General features: G+C 40.7%; 1 protein-coding gene and 1 pseudogene across 1 annotated transcript; both read left to right on the forward strand.

The window, feature by feature from the left end:
- The first annotated feature begins 203 nt into the window (after window positions 1–203).
- Window positions 204–2,973, forward strand: LOC111973742 (hatching enzyme 1.2-like). The gene is made up of 9 exons (XM_024001126.2): window positions 204–313; window positions 417–456; window positions 627–704; window positions 793–945; window positions 1,165–1,282; window positions 1,453–1,631; window positions 2,042–2,123; window positions 2,290–2,414; window positions 2,688–2,973. The coding sequence occupies exons 1-9, from the start codon at window positions 245–247 to the stop codon at window positions 2,702–2,704; spliced, it is 861 nt and encodes a 286-aa protein (XP_023856894.1). The 5' UTR covers window positions 204–244; the 3' UTR covers window positions 2,705–2,973.
- A 7,869-nt stretch (window positions 2,974–10,842) lies between these two features.
- Window positions 10,843–16,622, forward strand: LOC111974731 (low choriolytic enzyme-like; annotated as a pseudogene).
- The last annotated feature ends 104 nt before the right edge of the window (window positions 16,623–16,726 follow it).

Here is a 16,726-nt window from a genome sequence, read left to right on the forward strand (position 1 = left end):
TACCAATGACATGTAGGCGTATGCAATATTATCAGTTTCCTTTGTACATCATAAAACCACACTCCCCAATGTTTGAGAATATTTTTTTGAAGCAAGACTTTGGTTGACTTGGATAACATCTGCTGCTTTTTTGCAATTTACCAATATTCTGAGGAACGACAGCATCTGTCAGCCTACAGTATATAAACTGCACGTCTATCATGTTCACAACAGACTGATCCTAGGCATCCTGCAGTCATTCACCATGGCACCTGTCTTTGTGCTGACCATTTTCATCGCTGTTCTCTGCTCAGCTCAGGGCCGATCTACAGGGGTAAGTGTCTATCTGAGACTATTGGGGAAAAGCTGTGCATGATGCTGAATTATGTGGGTTTTAAACAAATTAGAATATTTTTCCTTCTGCTCTTGCCATACAGAAAGCTTCATTTGAAAGGAGTGAAGAGGTCTTGGAAATTGGTACGCTAATCCTGTCTTTATAAACATTGAGCTGTTACATGACATTCTATCAGAAAACATCTAAATATCATGTTCGTTGTTATAATGTAAATGACATATGTTATCTTATTATAATATGAGTTATTAGGGACGCCGTTGCATTTAAGCGAATCTTTTATCCCTTTCCACAGACAGCACCAGCATCAACAGCATTGAGCAGGATGAATTTTCTGCTTCAACGCTCATTGAGAAGGCCAACAGAAATCTTGGTAAGGCAGCCTGTACATTCCTACTCTATATTTAATGACATCATGACTGAAAATGAGATAATAACCTTCACTTGGTGTTGTATTCTAGGACAAAGACTTGACGAGCCACTAGTCATGTTTGGGGACATTGCGGTAGATACTGGGTTCATGAACGCTGACCCCTGCACATCTCAAAGCTGCAAGTGGGAGAAGTCCTCCGATGGGAATGTTTACGTGCCCTATGTGATCTCTAAAGAATACTGTAAGTATTTTGTTCTCTGAAATGATTTTATGTTGAACCTAATGGTTTGGTTTAGCTACACTATATGAGTATGTGTGTGTGTGTGTGTGACTGTAAGTATTTTGTTCTCTGAAATGATTTTATGTTGAACCTAATGGTTTGGTTTAGCTACACTATATGAGTATGTGTGTGTGCGTGTGTGTACTGAGTTTCTGACTTTCTTATTGCTCCATTGAGCAGCGCCCCAGGAAAGGTCCGTTATTGAAGGTGGGCTGCATACCTTTGCTGCATCAACCTGCGTCCGATTCTTTCCCCGAACCAATCAGAGGGACTTTGTGGACATCCAGTCTAAGTCAGGGTATGACCACTGCATATTATATTACTAGGCCTGTTATACTTGTCTTCTGCCACTCTTATTTACTTAGTATTTACTTGACAATTTACTTGACTGTTATTGCTACATAAAAATAATACTTTATCACTTTCAGAAATGACCTTGATGTCTTCCCTATACACTCTTGTTTACAGCTGTTACTCGTATGTTGGTCGCCAGGGCAATAGTCAGGTGGTGTCTCTGAGTAGGAACGGATGTGTCTATCTGTCTGTGGTGCAGCATGAACTGCTGCATGCCTTGGGCTTTAACCACGAGCATTCACGCAGTGACCGTGACAGCCATGTTAAAATCCTGACTCAGAACATTATTCCTGGTTAGTGCTCTCTACATCCATAGATGCTGATTTATTATATATATATATATTTGGAAGTAATTTAATTGGGAAATAATAAATACTATTTTGTACAATATATGTACATTTTTATTCCTGCCCATTTTGAGTAAGACATATTAGTAACACTTTAAAAAATATTAATGGAAAAGCCTTGTTAATAAACTATTTATAGAGGACTACTATTTGATTATAATAGTACAGTACATTAATATTTCATTATTTGTAGATATGTAGAAACATTGACACGGATTTATAAGCATTATAAGCTTTACAATTAATAAGCATTTACAACATTCATAATAATATGTAAAGCATTTATTTAAGCGTGACTTATTCATGAAAGTTATTATACTGTGTAAGAATGATTTATCATMGATTTTCCATCCTAGGAATGGAATCCAATTTCAAAAAGATCAACACGAATAACTTGGGGACTCCATATGACTATAATTCTGTCATGCAATACTCAAGGTAAGATGAGGAAATTAATATAAAGGTTTTCTTTACTACAATAACAGCTGTAAAATGACATGGCCAAAATAAGATAAATAATTTCCCCTTTCATAGTCTACTCATGTCATCCTCTAATTTCAATTGATAGCGTGAGAGCTTTCTGCCATATGTTGTCTGGTTCCAGGTTTGCCTTCTCCAGGAACAAACAGCCCACCATTCTTCCAATCCCTGACAATGATGTAGTTATTGGCAGGGCAATTGAGATGAGCCCCAATGATATTCTGCGGATCAATCGTCTTTACAACTGCAGTAAGTGATTTTCTATGACCTGTTGATCATAACTGTGAAGAATAAGAGTTGTGATTATTGTACCTGCCCGTAAGCTTCACCCCATCGTTGCTCAATCAATTTGAGATATTTGGGAAGATAGTATTTGAATTGAATTTAGTGATATTCTGTTTTATACTGTTATAAATGGGTGTACAGATTATTTTTTAAAGCCTTGAGCACCATCAACTCAAAAGGCAGAAATACAGCATGTCAATTCTAATAATATTTTATTTTTCCGTTCTCTTTTATTAGGAAAGCAGTTGGACTGATTTGAGAAGTGCGATGGTAGAGCGTCTGCTGACGATTGTAACTGCAGTTATAGCTTGCTTTTCAACTTTGAACATGAATTTAAGAAACAAATGATATTTTATGCTGATAGAATGAATTGAGATGCAGATAACATTTTTGTTGTTCAAGTATATCTTTACGTCCGTATATCAGATCTGTTATGGCTTATCATAGATAGAACATTGGTATGGCAAAGCAACGTACTGTGGTCTACTGAAACATTATCACAATAAACATGTGTAGCAACGTGTATTTGATAGCCTGTTCTACGTTTGTTATGGTTCATTTTTCTGGTTGCAAAGGGTACATTGATGGTGTTTATCATATAACGCGCACAGGTGGGCAAGTGGATTAGTGGGTAAAACTAAAACCTTTTGTCTTTTTTTAGGGGAGTTAACAAGGCTATCTCACCAAAGCCTACAGTAATAACACATGTCCCAACTCCCACACGCACAGAATATCCTGTATTATAATAGGATACACAGTAATAACACATGTCCCAACTCCCACACGCACAGAATATCCTGTATTATAATAGGATACAGCAAATGTAACATTCTGTTACTTTTGCATTTTGGAAGTCTGAAACAACGACATGAGCTTAAAATCATTGTAGAGTGAGTGTCCAGTACAGTCAAGGATAATAGCCTATTTTTTTCCTGTAATACTTTACAACAAAGTTCCATTTGTAAAAGGTTTATAAAGGGCGTATAATTAGGTTATTAATGATTATTTAATCATTTGAAAATGCATTTTTGCGTTATAAACCATTAATAAAGATTAACCCTTATATATTGTCATACAACCTTATTTCTCACTTTTGGGTGTGATGCATTGGTGTTCTGTTCCATGAACAGAGGAGGATGGTTTTAGTGATGTGTCTTGACCCACTTTTGAAACACTGATGCCCCGGTCAAATGTACATTATTCAATCATTCCTAATATATTACCTCTTGCCAGATTATGTAAACACAGGTAATACCTTTGGTTGGTGAAATCATGGAGGAGGTATCCAACGTTGAATGTTTTTGTTATCACACCCACCATGCACTGACTGAATATGTTTAACAAAGTGTTGAGTCTTCTCTCGTGTCGCGATGATTACCCAATACTGCCTATAAGTACAGTATGTCTAAGCTCTGAGTGAACTCTCAAATCATCTATAAATGATTTACCCACATGTATAACGGCTAAAAGTATACCTTATTTTAAAGTGACAGACCTACAAACATGTATAACTGAGTTATTAACATTTATAACTACAACATTATACCATATTTTAAAGTGTCAATCCACTGACCATTAACAAATGAGTTACCAACATTTAAAACGGCTGAAAAGAAACCTTTCAAGAAAGTGGAAACCTACTGACCATTTGTTAATGAGTTGCAAATAGTTATAACATCATATAATCTCCACAATCATGCAATACATAGTAAGAACAAAATGTAATTTAATTAATAGAAGGATACATTGGGGAAACTATTTCACAGTTTTTCCCAATTGTTTACACACTAATATTGGAACTTGAAATGCAATCACCGAAACCTGACTCATGTACCAAATCCCTAAACCAAGTCTGCAAAATTGCAAGCACAATTCCTGCTTAACACTCAGTTTTCAATTCCATATCACACGTTTTGCAAAACACTACACAAAATGAATATATCTTCAGCCCCTTTGGAAAGCAACGCCAATCACAATGCCAAGCTCTATACACCAGTTGGCAACACCCACTCCTCACAGGTGTGAACACTAGCTGCTGAATTGTTCACTTGTTCACTTATGAATTGAGTATAAGGAAGGCTAACCTTGAGCCGCTACACGGTTACATCTATCATCCGTACATTTAGAAATGACAACCGATAAGTTACCTACCATCTACACTATGCTCTTTATGTATGTGTACTGTAGTATACTGCAGTCTGACATATCAGTAGGCCTATGTTACTCAGTGATTGTTGGCCAATGTTACAGTAAAGCCATTTCATATTGAAAGAAAATAGATTATTTTAGCTTCCTGTAACCAATCATATCATATTTGTGGATCTCCTGCAGAACTGAGAGACGGCCAGGCCATAGTGAAAGACACCGGCTGTTCACACCAAAACAGGAGGCCGCTATTGTGAACATGGTGGTGGCAAACAACACCATTAGACTACAAGAAATGCTGAACCACATAATCACTAGGTGGTCTTCTATACATTGGACCGTGTATTACAGCGCAACCGAATCCGGATGAAACAGGTCTACAGGGTGCCATTTGAGGAAACCCAGAGGGTTAAAGAACAGCGCTATGAATGTGTGCAAGTAAGTACTATACTGTGAATTTACTATCATATCAGCACTGTATAGACACATTACAGTACTGTAATCCAGTGTATTGTGATTCACCATATTGACTGCTCTAGGTCTATATTGTCTTGTTGTCTGTTTCAGAGAGTCTTGGAGCTGGAAGCTGCTGCAATTCAGCACGTTTGTATTTACATTGATAAGGCTGGCTTCAGCCTAGCCAAAATAAGGGGACAGGGAAGGAACATTATTGGCCACGGTGCCATTGTGAATGTCCCTGGACAGCATGGAGGGTATATCACCATGTGCACAGCCGTTAGCCAGGAAGGCGTCCTCCATCACCATGCCAACCTTGGTCCCTACAACACCGCCCTTCTCATCACATTCCTGGACACACTACATGGCATCCTCATTCCAGCTGAGCAGAAGGGTGGACCAGGGCAGTCCAGGTATGTTGTCATCTGGGACAACGTGAGTTTCCACCGGGCTGCTCTGGTCCGCAACTGGTTCATCGACCACCCACAATTTATTGTTCTATACCGCCCACCATATTCCCTGTTCCTAAACCCAATTCAATAGTTTTTTTCGGCATGGCGATGGAAGGTGTATGACCACCATCCCCTCGCGTGCATGCATCTTCCAGGCAATAGAGGATGTATGTGGTGAAGTTGATTTGGGAGCTTTCGGCAACTGGATCCGTCACTCCAGAAGATTCTTTCCCCGCTGTTTAGCCAGGGAGAACGTATCTTGTGATGTAGATGAGGTGCTGTGGCCAGACCAAAATAGGAACCAGGATGCAGCCTAATGTCTTTTTTCTTACATTTTGCATGTGCTTTTGTGTTTAGAGTTTAGAAAGAATGAGCCACTTTAATATTTGTACAGAAAATCCTTTATCTTACTGAATGTTTTTCCTGGTTGTCTCCTGTTGGGTACGGAAAGTGTTACATACACAAGTGTTAAAAAATACTGCATTTTGGAAATAAATGGCAATGCTTGTAACGCTCGTCGTTGGAATGAGAAGAGGAGGACCAATGCGCAGCGTGGTATGTATCCATGTCAATATTTAATGAATCAACTGAACACTGAAAATACAAAATAACAACGTGAAAGACAGAAACGAAAACGAAACAGTTCTGTATGGTGCAGACACACAACAGAAAATAATCACCCACAAAACACAATGAAAACCAGGCTACCTAAATATGGCTCCCAATCAGAGACAATGATAGACAGCTGCCTCTGATTGGGAACCACACCAGGCCAAACACATAGAAAAAGACAACCTAGACATACAACATAGAATGCCCACCCACATCACACCCTGACCAAACAAAACATAGAAACATACAAAGCAATCTATGGTCAGGGCGTGACAATGCTTTTGTTACTGTATTGCATTTGTGTGTGTTTATTTATGTATATTTGAGTAGGTATACATTACTGTAACAATCTTTTACAACCGGCTACAGTGTAACACTGAAAATGCAAAAGGCATAAACCTACTGAAGGGATATTCATAGTAGTGTTTTGTGTTGAGCACATCAGTGTGTTGTTGGTTGGTAGACAGATCTATTTATATGACGTGTGTGTGGGCCATTTTGATGCAAAAAAAAAACATTTTGGAAAGAGATAAAACAGTTTTGAATGCAATGTTTGCTTTTGCTAGAGATTTGTAGTGTTTTGCATTTTGCATTTGTGGTTTTATGTTTAGAGTTTGGGGAAAATGGGCCAAAGATTCAGCAAACGTGTGTAAACAATTTGGAAAACTGTAATTGCAGTGTCTCGATCTGTAGCCTATCATTGGTAGTGAATAGCCGAGATTAACAGGGGGTGTCAGAATATACATTTTGGATGGGATTTTAAATGAGTGTCCTGACACTCTGTGGTCACTAAAGATCCCATGGCACTTATTGTAGGGGTGTTAACCCTGGTGTCCTGGCTAAATTCCCAATCTGGATCTCATATCATCATGGTCACCTATTCAACCCCAGCTTACAATTGTCTCATTCATTCCCCCTCCTCCCCCCTGTAACTATTCCCCAGGTTGTTGCTGTAAATGAGAATGTGTTCTCAGTCAACATAGCTGGTAAAATAAGGGAGAAAAAAAATACATTAGGTTACAGCCTTATTTGAGAAATTATTAAATCATCAATCTACACACAATACCCCATAATGACAAAGCAAAAACTGAAATTTACATACATTTCAGTAAATTACACATTCACATAAATATTCAGATGCTTTACTCATACTTTGTTGAAGCACCTTTGGCAGCGATTACAGCCTCGAGTCTTCTTGGGTATGAAGCTATAAGCTTGGCACACCTGTATTGGMGAGTATCTCCCATTCTTCTCTGCAGATCCTCTCAAGCTCTGTCAGGTTGGAAGGCGAGCGTTGCTGCACATCTCCAGGGATGTTCGATCAGGTTTAAGTCTGGGCTCTGGCTAATCATTCAGAGACTTGTCCCGAAGCCACTCCTGCGTTGTCTTCGCTGTGTGCTTTGGGTCGTTGTTGTCCTGTTGGAAGGTGAACCTTGGCTGCAGTCTGAGGTCCTGAGAGCTCTGGAGCATGTTTCCATCAAGGATCTCTCTGTACTTTGCTATGTTCATTTTTGCCTCGACCCTGACTAGTCTCCCAGTCCCTGCCGCTGAAAAACATCCCCTCAACATGATTCTGCCACAACCATTCTTCATCGTAGGGATGGTGCCAGGTTTCCTCCAGACGTGATGCTTGGCATTCAGGCCAGAGTTCAATCTTGGTTTCATCGGACCACAGAATCTTGTTTCTCATGGTCTGAGATTCTTTAGGTGCCTTTTGGCAAACTCCAAGCGGGTTGTCAGGTGCCTTTTACTGAGGAGTGGCTCCCATCTGGCAACTCTACCATAAAGGCCTGATTGGTGGAGTGCTGCAGAGATTGTTGTCCTTTTGGAAGGTTGTCCCATCTCCACAGAGGAACTCTAGAGCTCTGTCAGAGTGACCATCGGGTTCTTGGTCACCTCCCTGACCAAGGCCCTTCTCCCCAGATTGCTCAGTTTGGCTGTGTGGCCAGCTCTAGGAAGAGTCTTGGTGCTTACAAACTTCTATTTTAGAATGATTGAGGTCACTGTGTTCTTAGGGGCCTTCAATATTGCAGAAATATTTTGGTACCCTTCCCCAGGTCTCGACACAATCCTGTCTTGGAGCTCTACGGACAATTCCTTTAACCTCATGGCTTGGTTTTTGCTCTGACATGCACCGTCAACTGTGGGACCTTATATAGACAGGTGTGTGCCTTTCCAAATCATGTCCAATCCATTGAATTTACCACAGGTGAACTCCAATCAAGTTGTAGAAACATCTCAAGGATGATAAATGGAAACAAAGGGTCTGAATACTTATGGGAATAAGATATTTCTGTTTTAAATGTTTTATAAATTATATATATATGCCTTATTTACTTGAAGAACTAGGCAGCAGCTCTATAGAGATGAGACGACTTGAAATGAAATCATAAAGTCATCAAATAAATTTGATGGTTAAGCAAGTAATGTGAATAAATGATAGTTAATAAGTGGTAAGCTGTCACTACCATCATGAGTCTTTTATTAATTGTTTTATTCAATGTTCTTACAGCATTCAACCCACATAATGCATAGCGCATTTAATGTCTAAAAAAGATTTGAAACCTAAATCAAAAACATGATTATTTTTTAATAATCAAACCGAAACCAAACCGACCTCAAAAGGCACTCATCGCTCAGCACTACTGTCCTGACAAATGATGCAAGCTAGCTAATTTACCAGCTACCTAGCTAGACAGTACCTGAGTTCACAGGTTAGATAATTTAGCTAGCTAGCGTGTTAATCCCAAAAAGTTGGATAAAACAAATTGCATGGAAATTCTGTCATGTTGACGTTAGTTAGCGAAGCTACTTAGCAAGAAAACATTATCTCATTAGCTAGGTAACTATATCATTGCAAAGATTATATCATGCTAAACCATCTAGCAGAATTTCTATATTCAAAAATACGTTTCTGGTTTTACCTAATGCTAGCTAGCTAGCTAACATTTCCCGAGCTAGCTAGGTAGTTTCTATCCCACAATGCTTCTGTCTGACCTTTGCACACTTCTCTCCATCCTTTCACAACACACTGTCACACGATGTCAGTGTCAACACAAAATTCGGGGCACATTTCAGGTTTCAAGAATGAATTTCAAGAATGTTTCATAGATGGGCAGATCTCACAAATTCGGGGTAATTTCTCCTAATCCAGCAAACCACACCAATGCATCATCAGAGTTTCACACGTGGGGCAAAACACATCATTGGAATTGACCATTGATCTGAAAACCAACTATTTCTGTTCCTATGACGGCAACAATTCATCGCACACAAAAGAGAGACAATAACTATTGTTCAACTGTGCAACCATAAAAAAATAAGGTTGCATGAGGATACATAAGGGTTCAATATTATACGCATTTGTAAGTGCTTTTATAAATGATTAATAGCTGGAGGTAAATAGTGGCTCACTATTTGGCAAGCACTGACTGGCTTTCACACTATTTTTACCAATTATAACCAATTTATATAACCCATTTATTAATAGTTTATAATGCATTTACAAATGATTAAATAACTGATAATGACATAATTACAAACCCTTCATAATCCCTTTTAAAATGGAACCTTATTGTAAAGTGTAGCCATTCTTTCTCGCTACTTAGGTCTATTTCTTAAAAACCTCTGATAATAGTGTCGGTTGACCTTGCTGGAAACCTTCACAATCTTATCCAGTCTGTTCTTGTTGCACACATTCAAATGACTAAACCAGGCCACCATAGAGAAAGACTGAGTATATAAACACAACAGTAAGGAGATATAGCTACTTTAAGCCCCCATCCATACTTTATAAGCCCTATTATAAACTGCACAACATTTGCCTCTTTCATGACGCTATGTGCACAAGAGTAATGTAATATTTAGGAGAAATTACCCAGAATTTGTAAGACCTGCCCATCTATGAAACACTCTTGAAATAAAGACGAATGAGAGAACCCACTGACACGTGATGGAGTGTGTGGGCTGCCAACAAAGATTTCCTAGCAGCAGGTACTACATCAGAAGATTTCACAATGTGTTATTGTGGTCCCTTGTGGCTCAGTTGGTTTTACTGGCATTTTCAATGCCAGGGTTGTGGGTTCGATTCCCATGGGGGAGCTGTGTGAACAAAAATGTATGCACTCATTACTGTAACTTGCTTTGGATAAGAGCATCTGCTAAATTACTCAAATGTAAACATTTTATTTGAGGGGCCTTTGGAAGATTGTCAACATGTATATATTTATTTTTTATTCTGTTCAATGAGAAAATCACAAAAAATTCATCAATAAATGTTAACACGTGTAACACACCTGTCACACCTCAATGCACAGCTACTATTTCTGAATATGAAAAAATGCAATGAATGAAAGCAGAAAAAAAATCTCACTTTAATTAAGAGACTTCATTAATTGAATTACATATATGCATCCTGAAAAGGAAGAATGACACACAGAGGAGGGCACACCTGTTTGGAAATCCTCAAGGTCAAACATATTTAGCCATGATATGATGTCATGGTACAAAATGTTTACATTCACAACTCACACATGTCATGTTTCACACACATTTCAAGGATTTCCTACAGAATTCCCACCTGACTTTCAGCATCCTCGACTCAAGATAAAATGTCCTTACCTGTCAGCATATTTTTGTGCCCATATTCCCTTATTTGGGGGTCCGTTATCTACGTGTATATGCCTGAGGAAAGAGTATAAAAAACTACCCTAACTACTGCCGTTTCACCCATACCTTCTCGGGGCTCTAAGGTAAGCGCTGTGCTCAGTATTCGTACTGTATGTGTGTGAGCTGCAATGACTAACACCATGTCTGGTTTTAATGATTTTCCCTATGTGGTTGTATTTATCCTACAGTTCTTTTGCTACTATGTTTGTGTTGAAGTTCACTGTGGGTCTCCTGACCCTGATGCTGGTGTCCTCTGCCTGGGTTGAGGAACTGACTGAGGTGAGTGACACAGGATATGGAGCTACCATGCCATAAAATCGCTGCTTTGCTAAACTCAGTCAAACAGTCTGCATATTCAAAGTAACAGTGGGACCTTAAAAATCCTTCACACAATAAATACAGTGAGCTCCAAAAGTATTGGGACAGTGACACATTTGCTGTTGTTTTGGCGCTGTACTCCAGCATTTTTTATTTGAAATTATACAATGACTATGAGATTAGCGTGCAGACTGTTAGCTAAAATGTTAGGGTATTTTCATCCATATTGGGGGAACCGTTTAGAAATTGCAGCACTTTTTGTACATAGTCACCCCATTTTAGGGGAACAAACATGTATTATGTGTATTAAAGTAGTAAAATGTTAAGTATTTGGTTCCATATTCCTAGCACACAATGACCACATCAAGCTTGTGACTCTACACATTTGTTGAATGCATTTGCTGTTTGTTTTGGTTGTGTTTCAGATTATTTTGTGCCCAATAGAAATTAATGGTAAATAATGTATTGTGTCATTTTGGAGTGACTTCTATTGGAAATAAGAATATAATAGGTTTCTAAACACTTCTACATTAATGTAGATGCTACCATGATTACGGATAATCCTGCATGAATTGTCACGCCCTGACCATAGAGAGCCAAGGCTAGGCAGTTAAGGCAGTTAGGCAGGTAAGGCAGTTAGGAAAGCCAAGGCTAGCTTTTTCAAGCAGAAATTTGCTTCCTGCAACACAAACTCAAAAAAGTTCTGGGACACTGTAAAGTCCATGGAGAATAAGAGCACCTCTTCCCAGCTGCCCACTGCACTGAGGATAGGAAACTCTGTCACCACCGATAAATCCACTATAATTGAGAATTTCAATAAGCATTTTTCTACGGCTGGCCATGCTTTCCACCTGGCTACCCCTACCCCGGTCAACAGCCCTGCACCCACCACAGCAACTCGCCCAAGCCTCCCCCATTTCTCCTTCTCCCGTATCCAGTTAGCTGATGTTCTGAAAGAGCTGCAAAATCTGGACCCCTACTAATCAGCCGGGCTAGACAATCTGGACCTTTTCTTTCTAAAATTATCTGCCGAAATTGTTGTAACCCCTATTACTAGCCTGTTCAACCTCTCTTTCGTGTCGTCTGAGATTTCCAAAGATTGGAAAGCAGCTGCGGTCATCCCCCTCTTCAAAGGGGGGGACACTCTTGACCCAAACTGCTACAGACCTATATCTATCCTACCCTGCCTTTCTAAGGTCTTCGAAAGCCAAGTTAACAAACAGATTACCGACCATTTCGAATCCCACCGTACCTTCTCCGCTATGCAATCTGGTTTCAGAGCTGGTCATGGGTGCACCTCAGCCATGCTCAAGGTCCTAAACGATATCATAACCGCAATCGATAGGAAACAATACTGTGCAGCCGTATTCATCGACCTGGCTAAGGCTTTCGATTCTGTCAATGCCCACATCCTTATCGGCAGACTCAACAGCCTTGGTTTCTCAAATGATTGCCTCGCCTGGTTCACCAACTACTTCTCCGATAGAGTTCAGTGTGTCAAATCGGAGGGTCTGTTGTCCGGGCCTCTGGCAGTCTCTATGGGGGTGCCACAGGGTTCTATTCTTGGACCGACTCTCTTCTCTGTATACATCAATGATGTCGCTCTTGCTGCTGGTGAGTCTCTGATCCACCTCTATGCAGACGACACCATTCTGTATACTTCTGGCCCTTCTTTGGACACTGTGTTAACTAACCTCCAGACGAGCTTCAATGTATTACAAATCTCCTTCCGTGGCCTCCAACTGCTCTTAAATACAAGTAAAACTAAATGCATGCTCTTCAACCGATCGCTGCCCGCACCTGCCCGCCCGTCCAGCATCACTACTCTGGACGGTTCTGACTTAGAGTATTTGGACAACTACAAATACCTAGGTGTCTGGTTAGACTGTAAACTCTCCTTCCAGACTCACATCAAACATCTTCAACCCACTGGCTCTAGGTCATCTACAAGACCCTGCTAGGTAAAGCCCCGCCTTATCTCAGCTCGCTGGTCACCAAAGCAGCACCCACCCGTAGCACGCGCTTCAGCAGGTATATCTCACTGGTCATCCCCAAAGCCAATTCCTCCTTTGGCCGCCTCTCCTTCCAGTTCTCTGCTGCCAATGACTGGAACGAACTACAAAAATCACTGAAACTGGAGACACTTATCCCCCTCACTAGCTTTAAGCACCAGCTGTCAGAGCAGCTCACAGACTTGTTTTTCTARTGTATTATTGACTGTATGTTTGTTTACTCCATGTGTAACTGTGTTGTTGTATGTGTCTGTAACAATCTTCTTCATCTGAGGAACAGAAAAGATCGGACCAAAACGCAGCGTGGTAAGTGTCCATGTTAATTTAATATAACTGAACACGAAAATACAAAATAACAAAGTGAAACAACGAAAGTCGAAACAGTCCTGAAAGGTGACACGACACAAAACAGGAAACAACTACCCACAAACACCAGGTGGGAAAAGGCTACCTAAGTATGGTTCTCAATCAGAGACAACGATAGACAGCTGCCTCTGATTGGGAACCATACCAGGCCAAACACATAGAAAAGAAAACATAGAATGCCCACCCCAACTCACGCCCTGACCAATCCAAAATAGAGACATAAAAAAGGAACTAAGGTCAGGGCGTGACAGTACCCCCCCCCCCCCCCCCCCAACGATGCGGACTCCGGCCGCAAAACCTAAACCCATAGGGGTGGGTCTGGGTGGGCATCTATCCGCAGTGGCGGGCTTCAATGTATTGAACGTGGACCCCACTCCACCTTAGTCTTGGCCCACTTAGGTGGCGCCTCTGGAGCGGCGACCCTCGCCCCCGACCCCGGACTGGGGACCCTTGCAGCAGGCCCAGGACAGGAGGGCGACTCTGGCAGCTCCGGACAGGAGGGCGACTCTGGCAGCGTGACAGTGTCGAACTGCTTTGCTTTATCTTTGCCTACCTGGTTAAATAAAGGTGAAATTAAAATAAAATAAAATAAAAATAAAATAATGATGAGTGAGAAAGTTACAGACTCATGAATATCATACCCCCCAGAAAATGCTAGCCTTCTGTTATTGTGATGGTGAGTAGTTAGCATGCCTTGAGGGTACAACATTTGTGATATGGATGAAAATACCCTCAAATTAAAGCTGACAGTCTGCACTTTAACCTCATACTCATTGTATCTTTTCAAATCCAAAACAAAAACAAATGTGTCACAGTTCCAATGCTGTTGGAGCTCGATGTATATTCCTGTATTTTGTTCTTCATGAATTCATATTCTCTATATTCGCTTTATATGTATTCTCCGTTGTCGTTGTCTTTTTTCACATTGTCATCCAAAGTTTGAAGGTGAGAAAAAACAGTTTTGGCACTATCTCACATTACCAAGCATATAAATAATAAAAACAATGTCATGATTTAACATACTTTATGGATCCAATGTTCTTTCTTACAGAGAATGTTGTGGAAGAAGACACCTCTGCTGAGCTCTCTGTTGGTGAGCTGCTGACCAGAGCCAACAGGGACCTCAGTAAGTTGGTTCAATGTTCAAGGAATAGAGGATGCAGATTAATTATTTTGGACTAGCCCCCAGAGTAACRTGTTCTCCATGTTCTTTTCTCAAGCCCCCGAGGCCGATGAGCCTACTCTGATGGGTGACATTGCCATGCCCTCGGAGAAGAATGCTGACCCCTGCACCGCCACCGGGTGTCTGTGGCAAAAGTACAGTGACGGAAACATCTGGGTGCCCTACGCCATTGCCAACCACTTCTGTAAGTSTTCACTTTCGTGTACATTTCATTTCATATGTGGAGATATTGTACAAGCGATGGAACAATTTCACTATCTGTTGTTGTTCATCTACAAKAGCATCTCGTGAAATAGCCATCATCCAGCGTGGTCTTGACTCCTTCGCCGAAACCACCTGCATCCGCTTCTTCCAGCGCCAGAACGAGAGGGACTARCTCAGCATTGAGWKTCGCAGCGGGTGAGCCTGATTTTAAATAACATCATTAAACAAATTAAACATTATTATTTTATGTAACCTTTATTTAACTAGGCAAGTCACATCAATACGTATGTAACTGAATTTCCCTTTGAAGATTATAATCCATACAATAATAATATTTGATCCCCAGCACCATGTATCTCTTATGAACCCATTACCCCGAGATTTCCTAAAACCCTTACAATGAACTAGATGATTACTGTAGGCCTTATTTCTGGCATTGGCTTGGTGCACCTTGACCCTCCTCTGCTCTTCTTCCCAGGTGCTACTCCTATGTTGGCCGTCAGGGTAATGCCCAGACTGTGTCTCTGGCCCGTCAGGGCTGCCTGTACCACAGCACCGTCCAGCATGAGCTCCTCCACGCCCTGGGCTTTAACCACGAGCAGACCCGCAGCGACCGTGACAACCACATCCATGTCTACTGGGAGAACATAATTGATGGTCGATACCATTCATTTATCCTGTTTCCCTTTAACTTACTTTCACTTTACATGATAAGAAACTGCCTCTATCTCTAACTGCTAATTCTAACAAAAGACAATATTTTTGGGGGCTGCATAATACTGTACTTGTCAGCATGCCTGCTTTTTGTTTTTCAAGCTGTAGTGTGATCTATAGTTCTATAGTTGTTCATTTGTTTAATATTGTAACTGATTGATCTTGCTCATAAAGTAGGGTGAAACACAGCCTATCAGCTCAATGAACATTTTGTCTTTAATCTGTTCATCCCAGACATGAAGTACAACTTCGACAAGATCGCCACCCTGAACCAAGGAACTCCCTATGACTACAACTCTGTCATGCAGTACGAGAGGTCAGCTATGTGATGTCTTTCTAACAATTACAAATATTTCTGGAATGGACCCCAATTATACATAACGTTCCATCCCTTCCTCAGTGTCCTTTCATTCAGGCCAAGATATACTGTAGAAGTGACATTGTTGAGTAGGCATAAATTGTATTGCATTGTGATTTGGTGTGGTTACAGGTACGCCTTCTCCAAGAACAACCGCCCCACCATGGAGCCCATCCCCAACAACAACGTGTCGTTCGGCGAGGCCACTCAGATGAGCAAGAACGACATCGACAGGCTGAACAGGCTGTATGGCTGCTGTGAGTACTGCAAGACTGAACAATTTACAGTACTTGGGTTTGGGTGATTAAAATATAGGCCAAGGCTGCTTGACCGGATCAAATCTGCTCGTTCCGACCTCAGGGTTTGCCTCTTCCCCAGAGCTAATATAGCTCTAATATATCTAGAGCTTAATAACTGTGAGAATTGTGCCATTGAGGGTGGGAGGATATATCACACTGGACATAGCTTGATGTGTATGACTAAATAATCACTATCGTTTCCTCCTTTCCCCCCCAATAGAAACCTGTGGTCCCACTTCCCGATGAACTCAAGATCATTCCGCTCAAGGAGTAGAGTGACCTCTAGTGGTAGAACTATTCGAATTCAATTAGCCTCTTAACATCAAGGCTGTGCAACCTCTAATAATCACAATAAAAATATGATCAACTGAAATCAAAAGCTTAATCTGTGTTGATCCTTCKATTTCGATACAGTTCTCCAAATACGTGTCCATACATGCTTTACTCAACATAAGTATTATGATGCGTTGAACAAGTATTACAGCTATG

The sequence above is a fragment of the Salvelinus sp. IW2-2015 genome, linkage group LG15 (genome assembly GCF_002910315.2).
Source record: "Salvelinus sp. IW2-2015 linkage group LG15, ASM291031v2, whole genome shotgun sequence".
NCBI classification, from domain to species: Eukaryota; Metazoa; Chordata; class Actinopteri; order Salmoniformes; family Salmonidae; genus Salvelinus; species Salvelinus sp. IW2-2015.

What these genes read in the sequence shown, in the direction of transcription:
- LOC111973742 (XM_024001126.2), top strand. Translation starts at nt 245, where the DNA reads ATGGCACCTGTCTTTGTGCTGACCATTTTCATCGCTGTTCTCTGCTCA. An exon ending in TGAAGAGGTCTTGGAAATTG is followed by an intron (nt 457 to 626) that starts GTACGCTAATCC and finishes CCCTTTCCACAG; the next exon opens with ACAGCACCAGCATCAACAGC. An exon ending in TGTGATCTCTAAAGAATACT is followed by an intron (nt 946 to 1,164) that starts GTAAGTATTTTG and finishes TCCATTGAGCAG; the next exon opens with CGCCCCAGGAAAGGTCCGTT.